Here is a 22532-nt window from a genome sequence, read left to right on the forward strand (position 1 = left end):
GGCAATGCTTAAATTACAGCAACAAAACAAATGGGCCTAAAATAGATGAAAGGGATGAACCTAATCCGCGAAACGGAGACATCTATTTAAATTAAATGTATGACGATATAATTAAATCACATTGCAAAAAAAACTTTTATTTTGTGTAATTGCTTGAGACTGGTATGAGTTCAGCAGAATCGGATGCCTGTATCTTTTTGATAGAGCCAAAGCGACCCCAAACAGTAATCTGATGAGCTGATCAGACAAGCAATGTAGACTTGTGAACTCTCAGGACACCTCGGCTACACTTTCAGTGCGACTTTGGGATTGGCTGTGCCAGATCGGAACACAGGTCTTATGACCACACTTGACCCTGGAATGCAGCGGCCAGATTCGTTTTCGGATTTCCACTCCCTGCAAAAATACTTCTCAAATGGCTCTGTGTGGAAGAGAAGCCTTTATGTGGTTCTTGCTGTTTCAAATGGCATTCAATGGTCAAAAGCCTTGGCAATGAGCAGCCACGCGCATTGTGGAAATTAGCCTGAGACCATCCTGATCACGTGATTTGACATTCTGTTTCGTTGCAGGGATCAGTGTGGACATCCAGTCGTCAATCTCCACAAATCACAGTGTAATCATAGCCAATCAGTGACTGTGTCGTAGTTGATGACGTTACTGGACCAATCTGGGACTGTTGTTACAGGCTGTTGCTGGAACAACAACAACAAACGTCATGGCGTCTCCCGAAGCAACGAAAGATAATGTCAACGTTAGTAAAGTAAACACAGCCATAAGTGCAGTTATTGAAGAACAGGCTCAATAAATACTATTAAACAAGAACAAGATCAGCACTAGTGGAGTGAGTTTCGCGGCGGAAAATAGGTTTTTGCCGTTCTTCTTTATCCAATGAGCAGCACAACATGCCTAAATCTGACTAACACTAGACACTACCTCTAACTCAGTCACGCGCACACGCACACACACACACACACACACACACACACACACACACACACACACACACACACACACACACACACACACACACACACACACACACACACACACACGCGATACAACACAAGAACTTCAAAGAGAACAGCAGCTGACAAGATTCCAACAGTAGAGGAGCCTGATTAGGATTCATGACAGCTAAATTCGGCGGCTTTAATCCTCTGTGTTCTGCACTAACAAGGAGCCCTGCTTCCAGCTCCGCACTCTCGCTGACACTGTGCAGTTCACACCGTGAGACACCTTAATGTGTGTGTGGTTGGTGTGCCCTGCTGTTCCTGGTGTATCTGTCCTGCTGCTACTGGTGTACGTGGCGTATCCATCCCTGCTGTGACTCTGTGAGTGGAGACTTTTCACAAAGTCCATATATGCTGCACAATCAATTTGAAGATAAAAAAAATAGGATACAGAAAAAAGCTGTAGTAATAGAGTCTGCCTCACTAATCTGTCTGCAGCGGCTCCAGAGCCGATGGGGCGGCCGAGCCTGAGGTATCTCTCCCCCCCCCCGTGGTGCCAGCCTGACCACGTTGAGGCGGACAGGCCAGAAGGGGCCCAGCGATCGCCAGAGCTCAGGTTGCAGGCTGGAGTGTAGAGATGGAGGAGCCAACTATCATTCACTTAACGCTGTCTCCTCTAATAGCGCCCCCGGAGTCAGCTTTACATACTCATCCAAGTGGCACCTCTTCTCACAAGAGCATCTTTCATGTGTAGAAGAGGCAGTGTGTAAATGATAGAGGGTAGCAGGCTGAACAGTAGGCGACTCCTTGTGATACTGGGGCTGTGGTGGATCTGTAGTTATCGACGGTGACACGTTGCCGTCTGTCAGTTATGAACGGGTGGGACCAGGACAGGGCTGTGCCAGTGAATCCGAGATGCTGTGCAAGTCTGGAGAGGAGGATTGAGTCGTTGACACTGTGAAAAGCTGCACTTAACCAGGAGAATAAGGGTGTCGAGGGGCACCAGAGTCAGACGAGAGTCAGAGTATATTGGAGTCTCCAACTACACACTGCCTGTTGAGAGATGCATTGCTGAATTCAACAATGATGGGGTGTTGAGCAGGGACACCGTCCTTCATCAGAGTCAACTGATGTACACTGTACGAATCCTTCTGTATGAGGTTGAACGTATTATTTATTTTCTGTTTGTGGTTCAATAAAGGCAGAATCATGACATTCAGCACAACCGAGTGTGCAGTGATTTACTAACTTGCTCCTCCATGAATCCAGACCCATCCAACCATGAATGCATACATGCACTCAACCACACACATACACCCCCACACTGAGGCATCTGCAGCTTGTGATATTCAGCCCCAGTCGCTCCATAGGAGCTCCGTAGCTCCTATGGAGAACACTGTTCATGAAACATTCATAGGCCAGCTCCAGATGTCCAGTGGTGCATGAAGCTAACCAGCTTCACCACTGATATTAACATGGGGCACTATTGTTCCTCAAGTATATCGGCTGTGTCACAGGCGACAACTCATAATTTCATCATCTCCCAATATTAAGGAGTATTTGGGTATAATTCTGTATAAATTTGACAACTTCAAAATAAATCTTCAGGCCTCGACATTCAATCAACAATACATCTTCCAGGAAAATACACACACACACACACACACACACACACACACACACACACACACACACACACACACACACACACACACACACACACACACACACACACACACACACACACACACACACACACACACACACACACACACACACACACAGTGAATCACACAATATGATCACAAAAATGACAAAACAGTGAATCCTTTGATGTAGAATTCCGACTCATGGACTACATCAGTGATCAACTCACCTTATCACTGACAATTGCTAACAGCCTGGAAAATAGGGTGTTAAAGCTGACATATTATGAAAACAACCCTTTTCCTGGGAGATTTTTGGGGTCTCTGGTGCTCCAACACGCATACAAATTTTGATAAAAGTCTGTACATGATTTTTTTTAGTGAGATATGCATTTCTGAATATACCCCACCTACAGTTACCAAACGAGCGAGTCAGTTTCGGCGCCGCCTCCTACGTAGGAAGGGGACACAGTTGAATATTACCTCTCACTTCCCCACTCCCCTCCAATCAGACCATAGCTAAGATTTTGTGGACCAGCAGACAAGCACCTCCGGCGGGGGGGATCTCTGAGGCAGCTCAGCTCCGTGAGTACAATCCCTTTCTCTGCCCGCGGCACCGCCGGAGCTGCCGGACTGTCGCCGAAGCTTCGGTGGCAGTCCGGAGGAGGAAACATGGAGAAGAAAGGGATTGTACTCCCGGAGCTGAGCTGCCGGACTGCGGACTGCGCGGGGAGCTCGGCGGAAGTTCGGCATCTCAACTCCCGGAGTACAATCCCTTTCTCCTCCATGTCTCGGTCCATGGACTTCCGAGAGTCAAGGCCAAAGTTCCTTTCCCCCAATTCTTCTCAACCATGGCCGAGATATCCCCCACTACGAGTCTTGAAAGTGCCAGAGACGTCAAACGCAGTCTTCATGATTCATAATATCATCCGAGGCGCATATAGCTTTTTGCCGTGATATTAGATATAAATACCCATACATAATATTATTATTATTTTATTATATTATATAGATATACAGCTCCAGGAGTCCACAAACGGCAACAATCCCTTCTCCTCCATGCTGTGGTTCAGTCTGACAGCTCATTGGTCAATGGGCAGCAGCTCATTTGCATTAAAGCTACAGACACCAGAAACAGCGCATTCTGAAGGGACTGAAACAGAGGGGAATAGCGGTAGGCGCGATTTTTTTTCCTTAAAGCTATTTCCAGCAAACAGCTTCAAAAACATGTTTTCTGGAACTCAAATACAATGTTTAGGCCTACTTGTTGTTAAACACTATAATATGCCTCCTTTAAGAATCACATGCATTCCTCATTATCACAAGAAGTAACCATAGTTTTTTTGACTTGTATTTATATGTAAACAATATATATCAGTAGCTGAGACATTTAGTAACATAAAGAACGCCTCACTAAGCTGAGGGTAGTAGTGTCCTAAAAAGCATGGTGAGACGAGACGGACTGGTCATGGTCTGAAGGTTATTCCAGTCTGTCTTGCGAGGAGAATATCCCCAGTTTACCATCATAGCCATCAAACTCTCATTAGCACTAAAGTGATCACCATCGATTATGCACCAACATCACTGTCTCTGAGCCGTGCGACCGACACTCAGGGTTTTGATGGATCTGTATCAAGATGAAATTTTTTGGATGAGCAGACACAGGTCAAGGCACCTCATCCCCTCCCATGTTAGAACAAATAATATTGTGATTTTTTTAAATAATATTAATAAATATTTAAATTACATATTAAAAAATATTAAAATGTTTAGGATTATTATTAGTTATTCAGAGTTCAACTGTGGATATATATCGTTATTTTTAATCATTATCTATCAACTAATAATCACATTTATTTTATTAATAGTATTTGTTTAATGTTTGTACAGTTGCATAAAATACTGCATCTACTTATACGAAAGACTTTGAAACTGGTGAGAGCACTCCTTGCTTGCCTTTTAAGTCAGCTTAATAAGTTTTGGAAAAGAGCACAGTTTTAATTTCAAACATTTAGCCAACATTTATGGTAAGAATGTTTAAATGCTTAAGTAGCTTTTCCCCTACTTTGTTCTGACGGCTTCATCTAGAATAAAGCGGTTACTGCTTGACTACTTTCTCTATCAAACTCTGCTTCTTTGTGCCCTTGGGCAAGGTTGTTGCTCGAACGCTGTGGCTTAAAAGCCATCTTCAGTCGAAATAGTGAAGGGTAGCCCTACATCTAGATCTGAAACATCCCGTTTGTTCACAAGATAATCCTATAATATTACAAAAAAGGTCATAGTGATCCAGAAAGTACAGAAATAAATCATTATAGTTCCAATCTCTTTGTCATTAACCTTTCTGTCTCTGGGCTCTCATGTATTGGCTAATGTCCTTTCTTATAACCAATCATGAGACACCTCTAGAGATGGATGGCACTCATCATTCTATCATCAAGCACAAAAAGCCAACCTCAGAAACATCCATTCCTACTTCACAAACCTCAAAGACACAGATCTTTCTCTCTGGATTATGTCTTAATATTGTTAAGTTCTCTATGCACCCTTGTCCTCTTAATCAGTAGCATGAGCTAAATGCAGACTTTTGTCAGCCCATTCAGTTTAATGTGACTGTGCGCTGTACGACTTGTCAGACATTAACATTTGTTTTGTTTCAGGTCTCCTCTTCGGGGCATAAGACATATAAGTGGCCAAAGTAAGAAAGGTTTTAATAATCAGGAAGACCTGTGCTTAAAGAGTGAATACTTAACGGCAACTGGGAGCTGTTGCTGATGTAGCAGAAGCTATAGCAGTAGCACAATGCAAATTAATAAGAATCTGCAGAGTGTCACGCCAACCACATGGGAACCCTTATTGTAGAATGATGAACAAAGAGGGACACAGAGATATGTAGACACGGGGACAGATAAGTTGAACACAGGGACACAGAGACTTCTTGAAACAAGGTCCACTGGCACCACAGCTACAAGAAGAGACAAGATATGGAGGGAGAGAGAGATAACAGAAAGAAGCAGAGCTCAAACAGCAGCATGAATCCAAGACATCAGAGAATAAGTGTGTGTATGTGTGTGTGTGTGCCTGTGTGTGTGTGTGTGTGTGTGTGTGTGTGTGTGTGTGCGTGCGTGCGTGCGTGCGTGCGTGCGTGCGTGCGTGCGTGCGTGCGTGCGTGCGTGCGTGCGTGCGTGCGTGCGTGCGTGCGTGCGTGCGCCTGTGTGTGTGCGCGTGTGTGTGTGCGTGTGTGCATGTGAGTGTGTAGTTAGGGGCTCGACTGAGTAGATGTTGTACATTTTATGCATACTTTGATGATGTCATCACAGGGGAAACAGGAAGTAACCAGTAACCCACCACCCAGGGGGAAGGGAGACATCAGGTCATTATTTTCTGAACGTAAAAAGCTGGAAATCTCAGACGTAAAAGATGCATGACATTACACTGGGAAAAAACGCTTTCATCAGCTGGAGAGATGGATTTAACGAACAACAGCTAGAAATGAAATAACAGAACTCAAACTACCCCAGTTTAGAACAGAAAAAAAGAAACACTGTAAAGTATCTCCTTAAAATGTACTAAAGAGGACGATGATGAGGAACATCAGAGAGATGTGAGTTGCACTAGACTGGGTAACCCACAGCCCATTCAGTCGGCGATTTTGAATTCACCCTTCAGAAGGGTCTGGAGAGGAGAAATACATTTCTTTCTGCTTTCGATACGCTTTTGCGGGAGCCAATCACCAAGCTGGCTCTTCCCCCTGGCACGCTATTGGCTGGTTTAACACAATGACGACAGGGAAGCGACGGCAAGCAGCCAATTGCGTACAGAGTCATTTGAACCAGGCCCGTTGATCACGCCTCTTGTGCTGAAGAAACTGACAGCAGCTTCCCCAGACCAAGCCCAATCTATGATTGGGCTTGGTCTGGCAATAGCCAGGCTAGAGTTGCACAGCATTGCCCAGTCCCAGTGAACTCCCTGCCTGGTTTGACCCGTCTGAAACCCTCTCCCTGCTGACGTGGATATCCCTGAGTCTGCAGACACCAGAGGAGCAAAGCATTCTCCTGATGGAGCGGTGGGATCCCCAACCTACTCCCATCCCCGTCCTCCACGGCAGGGGCACAGCCCGTGTTGTTTTATACCGCATGATACTACCATCCATCACCGCTGCTGTGTGTGTGTGTGTGTGTGTACGTGTGCGTGCATGTGTGTGGACTGAGAAGCAGCATACTACGGACATCAGAGCAGGAGGCCTATTAATAAATCATCGTTCAGTGACAGCAGTGGCTCCTCTGTCACCTTCATTGTTACAAATCTATAACCCTGACTTCCTCCATGCTGGTTGCAAGAAGAAGGGTGTGTGTGTGTGTGTGTGTGTGTGTCTCTGTGTGTGTCTCTGTGTGTGTGTGTGTGTGTGTGTGTGTGTGTGTGTGTGTGTGTGTGTGTGTGTGTGTGTGTGTGTGTGTGTGTGTGTGTGTGTGTGTGTGTGTGCGTGCGTGCGTGCGTGCGTGCGTGCGTGCGTGCGTGCGTGCGTGTATTTGCGCTTGCTTTTAATGAATGAGGGAAAACATTATGCATCACGTACATATCAGGATGACACATGATGTTTGTCTTTATATTTACATATGTACAATCTGGTCAAATGCCTACACTGTTTGTTTTATTTTTAATTGAGATGTCTGGTATGTGTGTGTGTGAGGTTGATTTGAAAAGAGTACACATACCGTGGCCTTAAAATGAGTGCCTCGGGAAACCTCAACAAGGCTATTGTTGCTTTAGCAGAAAAGGCTTGGAGGGCATTTTACTGCATGAGGAAACACTTATTCAAATTGCATATCCCCTCTAATTATAAAAATCTAAAAGATACCAAAGCAGTGAACATGTTGCTAAAGATCGTATGGGAGAAACTCTTTTGAAATTTGAATGGGCTCCATACTTAACAATAATAAAATAACCCTTACCCCTTAGGGCCATAAACTGGCTGTTGAAACTGGTCGTCATAGAAACCAACCAAGAAATAAATTATTTTTTACTCAATGTGAAGGAGGAGAAATAGAGAGAGAATCTCGCTTCCTCATAAACTGAACAAAATGTAATGAAATCAAAAACAACTTAATCACCAAATTTACAAAAGAAACTTCCACATTTCCCAATCCCAAAAAGGTAGAAAAACTCCTACTTGGGGAAAATCTGAATAAAGCTCTCCTGGCAGAGGAGTCAGCATGTCACGAGAAAGAAATATTCATATAGTTATATAGTCACAGAGAATCATATAGTCACGTAGGTCATCGATGCAATTTTCTTTGTATCGCACAATGAGTCAATGTATTGAATGTTATAAATCTGTACATACATGTAGGCCTACTTGTTACATTATATAGTAATGTAACAAGTCTATGCCCCGAAACCACGATACATGAGGCATCAGAATAATGCGTCATCCCTCCCCAACACTCTGACAAGTATTTCAGCTATCTTAAGTGTAACACCTTTGAAAACGTGTCTGGAAAGAGAAACTATTTTCTTTTCACTTTTCCCCCCTAAGAGTTATTTATAAATGTGTGGTTATAGTTATAAAACATAGTTCCTGCAGAGTGTACAACACAGCGAGTCGTCAAACTGCCATCATGCTGTCATGATTAATGAACTATTAAGATAATTAACCAGTGCCTGGATTGCTGCCGGCCACCCGTCATGTACAACATTCCCATATTTAGAGATGCTGTCGAATTCAATATCCAATGCAAGGTAGCATATCTCCTGGCAGTGGCTTCAAGATAGCCCTATTAACAACTTGCTAATCATGGTGGAATTTCTTTGGTTAGCTGGATCAGTTTGGGATCCGCCCTCAGGGCTGTGGGCAGATGGAAATGAGGCGATTTCCTTTCCCTGTCCTCTCCATCTTATCTTTAACTTCTCCAACCGACCATCTACAAATCCATCTGAACATCTGTTTCCCTTTCATCTTCTACTACCTTTTTTTTGCTTCGTTGGGAACAAGACGAATCCCACAAGCCAAGGTTTCATTTGCTCTGCAGATAAAGTCTCGGTCTCCTCTCCTCCCATTCAAAAAGATTTCTGCCCAGGACTGCCACGAGATAGACCAACCAATCACAACCGTTTTTCTAACAGAGGCGGGATAAATAGGATGAGGGAGGCATTTTCACAACAAATACAAATATGACTGCCGCTGATTCCGTCATCGAGATAGTATTAAAAAACTTGACGGTGTATTTTCACTAACTGTACCTTCACACCAAAAGCTGTAAAAGATACAAAATCGCAGAATAGCTCAAAACGCAACGCTGTCCAAAATATTTACAGCTCATATCTTTCTTGCGCGTATGTTTACTGGGACCCACGCCGGCGAGAGATATCTACATTCGGATTGGCTGGCGGTCATTAAAGGCCGAAACGCTACTAGCTAATTTGCATCGAGTTGAGACGTTTTCAACTCTCATTTACAGCTTTACAGCTTTAAAGCTATCGTTCAAGCATTTTATCGCTTTATTGCGCATGTAGAAAGTGAATGGGCGTTTATCGCTCGAAACGCTTTATAGCTTTTGGTGTGAACGTACAGTAAGAGAAGAACAAATACCTGCGCTAAAAGCCTTTTTTGAGAAGAAAGATGTTATTTTTTGTCGCGCACCTGTCACCTGTTTCGTTGCTTTGATTGGTTGTAGGACCATCCAATTGCGTCATGCGGCATTTTGGTCTGCGTCCGATGGTGATGCCCCTTGGAAATCGAAAAATGAACGGAGAGGTTTATAAACATAAACCCAGACATTTTTCAGCGCTCATTGTTCAAAGCCTCTGACAACCAGTGCGAACATATCAAAAAATTAAATATGATGTTGAAATTAAGTGCTTTATGGTCCATATGCTATATTTGAAATGAATAGATTACTGAATAAAAAACGACAAGCTATGAATCATTTCAATTAAATTTGTCATGGTTAGTTGCTATATCATCATATTCTAAAGATAGTCTCCACTACTAATCGGTGTGTTTTAAATCATTTGCTGAGCTTCAAGGCTGTCCATGTATTGTAATCCTCGTTTTCACAGTATGAATCTTTTTGATGGTTTTGCCTTAAATACTTTTGCTAATACTATTTGCCAAACATCCGTGCTGCATGGTTACGAGATGGAGTGGTTTGAATATATATAATTATTTACATGCAGAACCAAAAATGTTTCATTGTTGCATTTGATTGGTTTGTTCATCATTCAACAGGGAGTTTCGTTTGAGAGTTTGCTGACATCGGCAAATCCACTTTTAATCCGACCCAAATTTAACCTGGGACCCGAAACACCCCAAAAAAATAATTGGCGACAGTTTGCATTTGGAACGAGATTAATTCTTATGACTTATTAAGAAGTATAACCTGCCCTAAATGACATACTTTAAACGAAAACACAGATTTTCCTTGTCGGAGGCTTTAAGGATTATCAACCGTGTGTCAGGAGACTAAGAGGGAGAGAAGTTGAACTGGGTCAACTGGTCCCAGAGGTTATAACCCTACTCTCAATCAAATCCGATCTTTGATTTGAAAGTCACTTGTGATCCAGGATCAGATAGCCCAGCTAGATCAACATTTAGAATAGGACAAGAGACCCTGGAGGCTGGAGGACTATTCAAACAATTTTTGCACACAACAGTGAAGTGTGGTACCTCAGAGCTGTGAATACGGCACATGCCAAGGCATTTTTTAAAAATTCCTTCGTTTATATTTCAAGACAAGTTTGTCTTAAAAAACAGCAAATGTTGGGTTTAGGCCTTTAGGGTACCAGTCCTAGCAAAGAAGGAGGTGTGTTATCCCCATGGTTACGGCCCATGCCATCTTTGTGATACATTTATTGTTCCTTCATAGTTGAAGAGTGTATAATAAGCGATGTGGCATATGAAATAGGCCTGCGTATAACTTTAAGGGTCCAAGAATCTGAACCTTCTTTGTGATGAGGCCATGAAACTCAACTGCTGAGGCCATGAACCTCAGTTGCTGGAAACCTCAGAGCCTGTGAAGGAATTGGTGGCCAACATTTGCAGACAGATGTCCCACAGACTCCATGTTCTTCTTGGAGGCAGCAGCACTGGACCCCAGGTTCAAGAGAAAAGCCTTCCGGTGGGACAGAGCCCCTGATAAGGCCTATCAACGCCTCTGCATTTCTGCAGCGAGGTTGACAACCAGTAGGCTGACGGAGTAGAGCAGAAAGCAGCCGCAAAGAAGGGAGCTCTACCCAGCTTGTGCCATCTGGAGAGACTTCGATGAGAATGTCTCTAGGCTTGTGACAAGCACTCGTAATCCTACGGCAGATTCTGCCCTGGAGGTATGTACATTTGTTGAGGAGTCTCTAGTACCCAGGTCCTCAAACCCTCCTCATGTGCTGGCAAAATCGAGGGGGTGGTCTATCCCCGACAGTTCATGGTCTGTGAGCTGGTACGCCTCAATGCAAACCTGCAGTACATATCCAATCAAGATCTTCATATTCACCTGGTAGACGTCTACTTTCTGTTGGTGAAAATAAACTTCTCAGGAGCATTATAGCATTATGCACACACAGACACACACCTCGCTGTCTGGAAACTTTCACAAACTGGCTGGCAGTATAGACATAGGACTTCTATGATGTCTCAAAATGATGGTCTTATTTTAGGAACAGTGACAGAATGGTATAGATTACTATGTCGACAATCATAACACATCACCACGAAAAAAAAAAAGACCTCTACTTAGAAAGGTTGGCCATGTCATGGGTCCCAGCAAGCTAATACAAACAAGTAGGTGTGCATTGTGAAAGGGCCCAGGCCCCCTCCCTTGGCCTGGGCCCTGGGAGGGGCACAGGATATAACATTACGCTGCTGATCTAAAATATAATTGTTTAATTGAGTCACATAATCTTTTTTAGCACATTGACAAATTGATCAATGCAAATCACAACAATATTTCCCTTCAACCTGTGTGGATAATTTTATTATGTCTTTGTGTATGTTTAGGTTGGGTAATGAAAGGAAAACAGACTTGCAAGTGTCTATTCTATTTCTTCTTTGTACCTTTAAAAGGGGTTTCACATGGACAGAGCGAAGTCCTTGTTATTGGCTGTGCCTCGCAATTTAATGAAAAACTTAATCCACACCACCTGGCCGCTTCTTCAGTGCCGTTCAGCACGCTTCACATCGCCATCCTTCTTTCATTGGAAATACATCGGATCGCACCGCATCGGGGGCCAAAGCAAAGGCCTAGTGTGAACTTATGAATCGAATCAAAGATTAAAGGCCAGTTAACAGAAGCTGCCTTGATTGACTTAACATTACTTGCTTATGTTATGCTTTTAATTGTATACTTATACACCATACACATTTGGCATCATCAAATCAAATCCCTGAAAAACGAAAAAATGAAAAAACCATGCCAATTGGCTTAGCGTTGTCTACATGAGGCCATGTGTATTCACACACACACAGACAAACAGACACACAGACACACAGACACACACAGAAACTGCCAAATAGTAAATCATTGGGACATCAACTAAAATATTCAGCTGGAAAAAGAAAACTGAGCCAGCCAATTACATTGCAGGACTTTCCATCAGAGAAGTAGTGAAGACAAGGATTGGGTAAATGAGACAGACACCTATTATCCTATTACCTTTCCATAAGACATTGTAGGCTAGTTTACAGAAGATTGCATCAGACTCATTCAAATTCAATGGCATTGAGTCTGGACAAGCACTGTGTGAAACAAACACCATCCATTATGCAACTGGGCTGCCGAGGATCTAGTTCCTCTAGATGTAGTTTAAACCTCTGCTACGTCTTGTTATCTGCTTTGTACCAAGTGCATTACAGCCCCACAGAGACCCACATCTTAGTGCATGGTGGAACCGTATTCAACAGGCCGGCGGGCTTCAGATTCATCACAACAATGCAGGAAGGTGTTTGCCGACAACCTTGAAGTAGAATCGCACCATCTTATGGAAGATCTCCGCATGCACTCAGTGAGTTGGTCATATTTTCACTTTATCAGCCTTGATGATGTTTGCTGGTGCAAAACGTCCGGCAGCAACTTGGAGCAAACCTTCCACGAGTTCTATGTTGTTATGGTTTATGGTTATGGTCTATAAAATAACACGACATGCAAATATCTGAGGGGATGCGGTCCCTTTTCCAACCACAACAAAGATATTCTCACAAACGACTTGATACAGATCCAGTTGTATGCTGGGGGCAAGTGTTAAATTGTATGCACTCCATAATGTAGCCTCTCCATTGAATCCTTCAAGAGTTGATGTTTTGCCAGAAACGCGGAAACGCATCAGCAAAGAAAGAAAATTCTTAAAGATGGTTTCATGTGGTGTTTATTAAAGCAGTCACTGTAAAGAAAGGTTTGAGTTAACGTCAAAAGCAACTTCAGCTCATCTTTCTAGTTTCTTAAAAGCAGCCAAGCCATTCATGACCCAAAATTACACACATGAACAGAAAATAGCCTCAGATATGAAGTGGAAACATGACCCTGCCAACATCCAGCCCTTTGAGGCCTTCAACCTATGTTCCATCCAGAACCTGGAAGCCACATCTGGCCCCTAGCGGGCCTTCACTGAGCTGCCAATCAAGCTGTGGAACTGCCGTCCAAAAACATCCCTTCGGCCAACGCAGACCAGAGGAATGGCGACCAATAGCGCTATTAATAATTATCAAAAGTTGTAGGCATAAAAAACAAACCTGACCCTGTTAAAACTCAAATGAGAGAAAGTAGAGCTGTGTAAACTTGAGTCTAGACTACACCATGGCAGGAAAAGCAGAAGACAGCTACAGTTTAACTGGAAAGAAGGGTTAGGGTTGCACACATACAGTGTATGCGTGCGTGCGCGCGCGCGTGTGTGTGCGTGCGTGCGTCCGTGCGTGCGTGCACATGTGTGTGTGCTCGTGCACGTGCGTGTGTTGGAAGCAGGTCTATTTAAACGTGGCTCACTGTAGCCACGTTTAAGCAGGTGAGGGTACCAGGGAAGGGGCAAGTCAACAGTCCCCAGCAGATGCCCTTGGATGATTGAGCAACCCTATCCAAATAGCATGTGATCTTTGCCCTACGATTATGCATTGTTGACATTGACGTAACACTCGTAGTACAGTATAACTGTCCAATATCTGGATAGCAAGCTAAGAAAGGTCAGGTGGAGGCTGTTCAATATCTGAACAGCTGTTCACTAAAGAGACGTTCTTCTTATAGTGTAATTTACCAATCTGACGACAAGCATAAAACTCACCAAGTTTCACCCATTAACACGCATACACACAAATGCACACACAGATAAAGTTGCCACATTGAAACTTTCACCTCCACTGACCTCATCCATCTTTGTGTGAGCCTTGTATAAACATGGTACTCAGCCTGAGCTCCTACTCTCAAGCATTAAGCGTATACTATTTAGCGCAACAAATACACATAATTTGCCCCTAAAGGTGCTGTAGGTAAGATTCGAGAATTGTAAGGGGGAGAGAAAGCACAAAAGAGTGGAATCAACATTCTGAAACAAGAAACCCTCCCTTCCTCTCTGCTTGGTCCCTACGTATATTTTCTATTGTGGAGATTTGCATTTGCTCTTGTTAGACCAATAAGAGTGATTCCCCGAACACATTACGCCTGAGCTCCTCTGGTTGGTCAGAAAGGCGCCGGGAGCCTCTAAGATTTTAAATAATGTAGGTTCATACGGATGTTCTTACCGCGAGTTTCACTCCCTGATCGAGTACGCTATTTGGGTGTAAAAAAAATTAACAAAATAATACCTCTTACTTCTTGTCTACAGCGCCTTTCATCTACAGCTGTCACTTGGTTGTGCAGCAGTTCCCAGCCTATTCCCCGTCTAATAAAAAGGAGGCATGATACATTGAATGAAACGAATTCCGTTTTTGCTGAAAATGTGCACTCTCAGGTGTGGGAATCTTTGAGCTTCCAAAATAAAAAAGTAGATAGACGATGCATAACTCTGCCCTCTGCTCTTCAATTTGATCTGATTGCGAGGTCAATTCTGGTTGCACACTGAGCTGGGAGAGATCTCTGTAACTCAAGCTGTCCAACATCTTGTTAAAATTCAATACGAATGAAATACAGCATGTATGAGTATCCGACATGAGCTCGGAAGGGAATCGCACCAGATGCATGTATCGGTCTTACGCGTTTGAAGTTTTCCAGTAGGCTATCTCAAGATCACCCTCCACTTAGCGATCAATGGGATGTCAAAGAAGAGCCAGTATCCTACCTTTGCTGGCAGGGGAACAGTTGTGTCTTTTGATAGCTCCAGCGTTACGGTCTTGCTTGTTCCGGGGATCCAGGCTCCCCGGCGTGTCCATGCCTGGCGTAGTGGGCTCACAGCTGCGCGTTCCCGGGTCGTTCGCCGGATCCTGCGGTGACTCCATAAATCACCTTCAATACCAGATTCAATGATTGTAAAATGTAATTTAATAACTAACAGGCGATGGATTGGTTTCGCAACTAAAAGCCATATGACGTCTGTCAAAGCGAGGGAACCTGAGAGCCGTTGTGGTGGTGGAGTAGTGTGTGTGTGTGTGTGTGTGTGTGTGTGTGTGTGTGTGTGTGTGTGTGCACGCGCTCGTGTATGTGTTTGTGTGTGCGCACGCTTGTGAGCGTGTGCGTGTGTGTGTGCACGCGCTCGTGTATGTGTGTTTGTGTGTGCGCGCGCGCGCTTGTGAGTTTGTTTGTGCGCGCTCGTGCGTCTGTGTGTGTCTTTGCGCGCTTGTGTGCGTGGTTGTGTGCGTGTGCGTGTGCGTGTGTGTGTGTGTGTGTGTGTGTGTGTGTGTGTGTGTGTGTGTGTGTGTGTGTAAGTAATAGATAGAGAGAGAGGATTTGCCCAGGAGCAAAGCTTCAGAGTCACTCAAGAGAATTCTGACTTCTCCTCATGTCCGAGAATCTTGCGACAGCACGGACACAGAATCCAGATAAAACTGACTCGACGGAAAGGACTGTCCTCCATGGGTGCTCAGGCGGAGTGAGCCGCTACAGTCGCATGGCACACACACACGATCATAAAAAGAGAACATATAGGCTACCATTAATTAATTAATGAATGCACTTGAGTGACATTGATTGGTTTATTTACCAGACACACAGGCGCGCGCGCAGCCTCCTTCCCTCAGCGCGCAATCACAAATAAAAGTTTGACATAGCAACATTGTACAACACTAATCTAATTCCATCTGCAAAGATTTCTACCACCTGACTAATCAATACAATCTTTGAAATACAATGTATCGTAAGTATATGTAATGTAAAGTAGGCCTAATCGATACCAAAAAAAATCAATCTTTTTTAAATGGTGTTAAAAAGGCCTGGCTATAAGTTACCATTAGCACATGTCGATAAACAAATTAATATTAACTTTTTCCACACAGAAGATGACCAAGCCCGACGCAAGTTCAGACTGCTAATGTGTAGGAATCAAGTAGGACAGGACACGCACACAAGCGTCAATATACAGACACTAACAACCTGCCATGCTATGTTATGCTTTTTAAGTAGCCTATACTGCCACGGTGAGCTACACAATAGACAAGAATAGTGATGCTATAGGGGAGAACTACACTTCAAAGATTAACCGCAGTATAGTCAACAGTGAATCTGAGAAAAATGTCCTCATCGTTTGATTGTCCAGCCTATTGTCCATTACAAGAAGAGCGGAAATCTTTAATAAACACTAATGGAATGAAGAATTTGATCCGAAAAGGAATTCCCAAATATTTTTGACAAAGGAACCCATGCATGCAGATACTGCACATTGTATTAGGTATGATTGAAAATTAAAGTGCAGCAACAAGTGTGATATTTTGACCTTTTTATAATTATTATTATTTTATTTATTTTTAATGAATGAAATTCTATTAGTTTTTTGTTACAATTGTGTTCAGATGTCTATGTTTTCAAAGTTTGGGATCATGAGAATTTTGCCAGAAAATAGGTCAAAGTTTTCCTGAATGGTTTGTCCTGATTGAGGGACTATTTTCTTAAACTTTATGTTCATTCTAATCAATAAAAAGTCTCAAAGTGAAAGTGTGTTTTTTTTTACAAAGTGATGAAAGATGCTGAAGAAAATACGAGCAATGTCGATGCTACCCTATACTTCTTCACCAAGCACACATCCTGCACATGATGGACACGCCCACTTGTGAAGTCAGAAGAGGGAGATTTTAAAAAAGGGGTTGTAACGACTAATCACACACTCACACCTGGTGGTAGAATATGTCATCTTTAAGCGAACATGTTGAGACAATTGGCGGGACCAGGGAAGCAAATGATACGGCAACCAAATTAAACAGCAACAACTTCTCTTCTCCTAGACATTTTCTTAGCTTACCTTTAACTGACTGTTCAGCCTCAGAGATTGCTGGTGAAACTACTCTGCTTAGTGCCGGTATGTGGTGTAGTCAATCGCAGCAATAGACACATGATAACAAGAGCCCAAATATAACAAGAGATATAACTGTCCGAGTCAACTAAACCTTTTTACGTCTGCATTCTTTATGAGTTAGCGAGGGCTCTGTTTTCTAAAGTGTAGGCCACAGCATCCCCTAGTGGCTGTTCATTCCAGTACTCAACCCACGACCCACATTTAAAGCTGCTGTCGATATGATTTGAGAGCTGCAAAGAGAGAGCAGAACAGAGAAACGCTTTAAAGAATAAACTACCCCAAAAATCGCCCACCGTCTTTGCGCCCTCCCTATGTTTCTCCGCCATCGAGCAGTGTTGCATTTGTGCGTTTGTAGTTGAGCTATGATAACATTGTGTGTGCACATATGATTGACAGGCATGATGGATTCCCTGAACCAATTAGGAAAGAAAAGAACCGACTGCGCAGAAATGAGCCCGGAGCGGTGAAAATTGAAATTGTCTCATACAGAGTCAACAAGAACCGAGTCTTCACTCATAATAGCTGATGGATGAAAGGCATTATAACTAAGATAACTAAGAATAAATCATATTTAGGGGGAAACTATTGCATAAATAACACTTTTTCATTCCATACAAAAGGAGCTTATTGAGGAATATGGAAGACGGACGAAACAAATTCTAAAACCTGCCACTTCTTTCCATACTCCTAACATTGCGGAAGCACATCTAGGCCTACATGAAAGCAGAAATCGTCGCTCCATCTCCGGAAAGACCAATCAACAAGGAGAAACTCTGTGGAAGGAACACGAACACCCACTGAAAACAGGATAAATTCAGGGCCGGATATCACTGACGAACATTGCTTTAATATACATTTCAGATGAGATATTTGTGGCGTGTGGGTGGTTGATGGCTATATAAGCAGCCTCCAGGCCAGTCAGGCGGACTGAACTCTAGGGCGGGGTAATAGCTGCGATCCTCTGTGCAATAAGGATCAAGGCACAAAGGTTAAACCAGCCTTCAACCACACACACACCAACCCGGTCTCACGAAAATACGTGACACTGTCACGTTATTTAATCTATTGAAACGTGATCAGGGACACGTATTTTCAAAATGTTCGTGTCAAAAAGCACAAATTTCAAACCCATGTATTTCAATTGGAAGTAGGTCGTGTCACTAAGCACGACCTCTAAGAACTAAGGTTCTGTCCGGGAGCGTTCTCCCTAATGTCCCTTAAGGGACGCAGGGCGGCTCTACACTCCTAACTTTAACAAAAACATATGGTAGAAGCAAATATATAGCACTCCATGGAAGACAGATAAACTGTTTCAAGTAGGAAACATAAAAGTACGCCTACAGATTTTCAAAAAGAAAAATTTTCAATTGGCCCTTGAAAATGCTGATAGGCTATTATCAATCTTTCTCAATCTAGATGGAAGTGAGTTCCAGGCTTCTGATGCATAGTAACTGAAGCGCCTGTTTGTTGCTTTCAGCTTGGAGATCTTTCGTAGCTTCATCTGAACGACATCAGCCGGACGAAGTCTTGACTCCCTCAAGGTCGGATCATTAATACTCATTACTATTAAGAAAATATATATTTTTATAATATTAGATAGATATGATAATAGATAGGCTACCTAATAAACCGTTGGAACACACAAGACCGGTAGCAACGCCGGTAAATAAACCCCGCGAAGCCCAATCCCTACCGCTGCCAGACGCTGAGTGTGAGAGGAGAGTTGACGGAGAAGAAGGCGGTTGACCTATAGTTTCAAAGTTTATACCGTTTATACTCGGTAATACCGGTGTTAACACAAGTGTATTACTCGGTGTGAAATGTCCACACCGCGGCAACCCTACGTTGCGCCGAATAGAAAAAGGAAACCGGTAGGCCTAATATTTCCACATTAATTGATAAAATAACAGATTGATGATTTTGATCATTTTAATTCCAAAGGGGGATGCCATCCCCCCTCAACTCGAGTGCTGATTACGATAGGCCTATATTGTATTACATACAAATATGTTATATTTCTAGGCTACTCAATCATCAATGCAGAATTCTGTCATAAAGTCTTACATGCCACTCCGTTCTCCCTATTACAACTAGGTGTGTTTGCGTTTTGTGTGTACACACTTGCTCAACATGGTCTGGTGGATCATCACAGGGGAATTCAGCTTCATCTGAAGAGTCAATCTGGAAAAGCCAAATTTACCAATGAGATTAGGATACCCACAGCAAATAGAAAGTAGCTGTTTGTGGCAGCTTGAAATTAAATTACAATTGTACAGTTATAATTTCTTAACATCCATTCTCTTAATTAACTTTGTGTTTAGTGTGTACACACCATAGACTGTGTAAGCTATTCATTTGATCATCAAGGTCTCCGTAATCAGAGAATTCAGCTTCAAATGAAGGCCTTGAATCAATCTGGAAGCCAGTGGACAAATAGAGGTTAGCCTAGCTGTAGGGAATTACTTCGACAATGTGTCGCAAGGAGGCGCTCTTATTCCAGTTTTTCTTACCTCCTCGGTCGAACTTGCTGGCCGTTCCTCTGTTCTCAATTGACTTCTGTAGCCTACCATCTTGTAGTTTTTGGCACAGGTATAGAAAAATCGGACAAATATCGTTTATAATTTCCTGACATTTTGCAGTAAGAAGACTGTCAATGCAGACAAATTTAAACTGAAAACAACAACTGAACAACTGAAAAAGACAACTGTAAACCCGCGAGCGTCTCACGCGCTGCGAATGCGGTTGTAAACATATGCTACGCATTCGCAGCGCGTGAGACGTCCGTTGAATATTTGACAGTCGAGTCGAGAGTTTTAGTCGTGAGTTTGCTACAGAAAAATAAAGAAAATGGCAAAATATGCACTATTCGACTTTCCGGATGAAGGGGCTGTGGACATAGGCGAAATATCATGGGTGGTAGGCGAAGTAAATTTAAAAGATCCTTTTGTAACGTATAAAGTTAATTGGCCAAACAAGGGAAGGATTGTGTCATGTCCAGGACAGATTATATCAGTCAGTGGTAAGTAACACAAGTTTTTTTCTCCTTTGACTATGTTTATATAAAATATGTGCATAACTACATACATATGGTAATATTTCAAATATCACGGTAAACGTTTTCGTTTCAAAAACGTTGTTAATTGTTAAGCTCGCAACGGTAGGCACGATAAGGCCCCCTAGCTCGCCGCCTATAATGTGAGGCGCGGGAAGTGTGGGGTGCGCGGCCTGGATTTATAGAGAGAAACTTTATTTTGCCCAAAATACTAGTATTTTAAACACACATTATGAAAACGTCATCATTTTGACGTTTTCAGACAACAGAGAGGAGTTAGTTTGCAAGAGGAGGCATTATCTTGATGGTGGAGACAAACTGTCGAGCCCGGAGAAGAAAGGGAAGGGGAAAAGGAAGAAACTGAAGAATGGTCGATATTCTGACGATGACGACGACGTAGTATCGCTGGTAGGTAACTAAAGTTTTATTACAGAAATGTCATCTATAGGCCTTGTGGATGAGTTTAATTAAAATCGTTGAAAAACTAAACTTCATTATGATTTAAGGATCCTCAGTTAATTCAATGTGAGAAGAAGAAGAAGAAGAAGAAGAGAAAAAACACAGGTCTTAACGGCTTAATGGAACTAGAAAAGCAAGGTATTGGTGCAGTGATGTACAAATATTCACCGTATGGAAGTGCTTCTTAACATCAGTGAATTATTGTAATGTGATGTAGCCTAATGTTGTCTGTCATATTGTACACCATGGGGTCGCCAACTGGCCTGCTTTGCCTGGCCTGTCAGATCATTTAGACTTTTTGCTTTCTGTCAAAAATTAAGCATATTAACAAGATTAGATTTGAGTATTCATCTCCTGTTCCGCCTGCATTGTCTACTCGCTCAGGCTCATCCCCCATGCTGACCTCTGTTGTACACTCTTGATGTAACCCTTAACTCTATGTGCATCTTCTGTTTGTCATAGGATCATGTCAGCTGAACTCAATTAACGAAACCAGGAATGAAGTAAACTGTCTGCACTTAATTTTCTACCTACAATTAAAGTTTTTATTTCCTATCTCTATAGTATAGGGATAGATACAGCAATATATTCCTGTAATCTATCAGCTGTAAGCTTTGTACCCTCTAACAGGCTTCTGTAGGTATTTGCCCAGGTGTATGCCAGTCAGTTTTGTTTTTTTAATGGAATTTTTATTTTCAGTGCCATCACCCATCTTGTGAGCTGTTGAGGGAGAACAACCACAGGCTGCAGAGGGAAAATGATTCTCTCTAGGCAAAAATAGCAACATTGAAATGTAATGCTATTGTTGAAAACTTTTTTTTTTTTTACACAAGGGTTTTTCTGTTTTACATGTTAGCCAAAAGGGTATTATGAATCCTTTGCTCAGTGCTGCCAGACGTTTTGCAGAAGATGGAGGAGTTTCTCCGCTCAGCACCAAGACCAACGACAACACCAATACCAACACCAACACCAAGACCAGAACCATCACTATCACCAGCACCAACAGCAGTTCCAGCACCAGCAACAGAAGACCCATCACCAGCTCCAGGTCCATCATCAGCATCAACAGAGGCCCTGGGCCTCTGTTGATTTTATCTGTTTGACTTTATTTGTATAGGTTAAGTTACTTAGTTTCAGTTGCACTGTTTTTCTAAATGCATCAGCCGTACACTCGGTTAATCTAAATGCATATATATATCATTGAGGTAAGACGTTAGTCTGCTGTATGTTGAAGTAGATTTGTGGTAATGTTATCTACTTGCATTAAAGGTCATTCCAAAAGGACTTGTGGAGCGCTGCTCCTTCCAAAGCCCCCAGAAGTTCATAAATGATCTCCTACATGGGATGTATACCAGGGAATATATGGCAGGCCATTCAGTGACTGGCCAGTCATCCAGCAGCTGCACAGAAGGAAAACCTGGCCTAGCCAAACAGGACCTTGTTGAAATAACAAGTAGGTAAATAGAAATGAGAAAAGATGTTGGTTGAGTGATACCCTCATTCTCACGCTCATCTTTCATGTATGTGTTTGTGTGTGTGTATTCCCACAGATGCTGCAAAGTTGAAGTTCACCTACGTACCTGATTCGAACATAAAAGCATTTATACGACAAAAGCTGAACAATGCTGCCAAATTTCAGAAACAATAAATTATCAACTGTTAAACTTTTGTTCTATTTTTTTTGTATTTTAGCAGTATGTAGAAAACACTGTGTTAATGGTGGTTGTAAGCCTAATTTATGTGCAGTGAATTATTGTTACAGCACTATGGTTAAAAATGGCAACAACAAAAAGTGATACAGTTGAAAATATCCATTAGGTAAAGTACAATGACATAGTTAAAAGAACAAACAAATACTGCATAATGCAGTTATTGTAATGCAGTATATATAGTGTATCGTAATTGTAGTATTCTATAGCAAAATAAAAGTATAATAAAACTTCTGTAATTTACTTCAGTAGATTGTAGTTTATGTAGTAAACTGTAGTAGTATATAATGTAGTATACTGTAGT

General features: G+C 42.5%; 1 protein-coding gene and 1 long non-coding RNA gene across 4 annotated transcripts in view; one reads left to right on the top strand and one right to left on the bottom strand.

Annotated features, from left to right (window-relative positions):
* Positions 1–15132, bottom strand: part of LOC130403144 (nuclear receptor ROR-alpha A-like) — an 84463-nt gene extending 69331 nt beyond the window's left edge. Inside the window, exon 1 of the mRNA XM_056607336.1 lies at positions 14846–15132. Coding sequence (XP_056463311.1) covers positions 14846–15002 — 157 coding nt within the window. The 5' untranslated portion in view covers positions 15003–15132. The remainder of the gene's footprint in view (positions 1–14845) is intronic.
* Positions 15133–19553: 4421 nt separating this feature from the next.
* LOC130403668 (uncharacterized) lies at positions 19554–22429 on the top strand. Of its 3 annotated transcripts, XR_008904117.1 has the most exons (7): positions 19555–20027; positions 20323–20468; positions 20567–20657; positions 20982–21312; positions 21406–21567; positions 21789–21972; positions 22070–22428. It is a non-coding gene; the product is annotated as an uncharacterized LOC130403668 (long non-coding RNA). The 3 variants fall into 3 exon arrangements; XR_008904118.1 differs by having other exon boundaries at positions 19554–20027; positions 20567–21312; positions 21789–21976; positions 22070–22429; XR_008904116.1 differs by having other exon boundaries at positions 19554–20027; positions 20567–21312.
* The last annotated feature ends 103 nt before the right edge of the window (positions 22430–22532 follow it).

This window comes from Gadus chalcogrammus, chromosome 14, assembly GCF_026213295.1.
Source record: "Gadus chalcogrammus isolate NIFS_2021 chromosome 14, NIFS_Gcha_1.0, whole genome shotgun sequence".
Lineage (NCBI taxonomy): Eukaryota > Metazoa > Chordata > Actinopteri > Gadiformes > Gadidae > Gadus > Gadus chalcogrammus.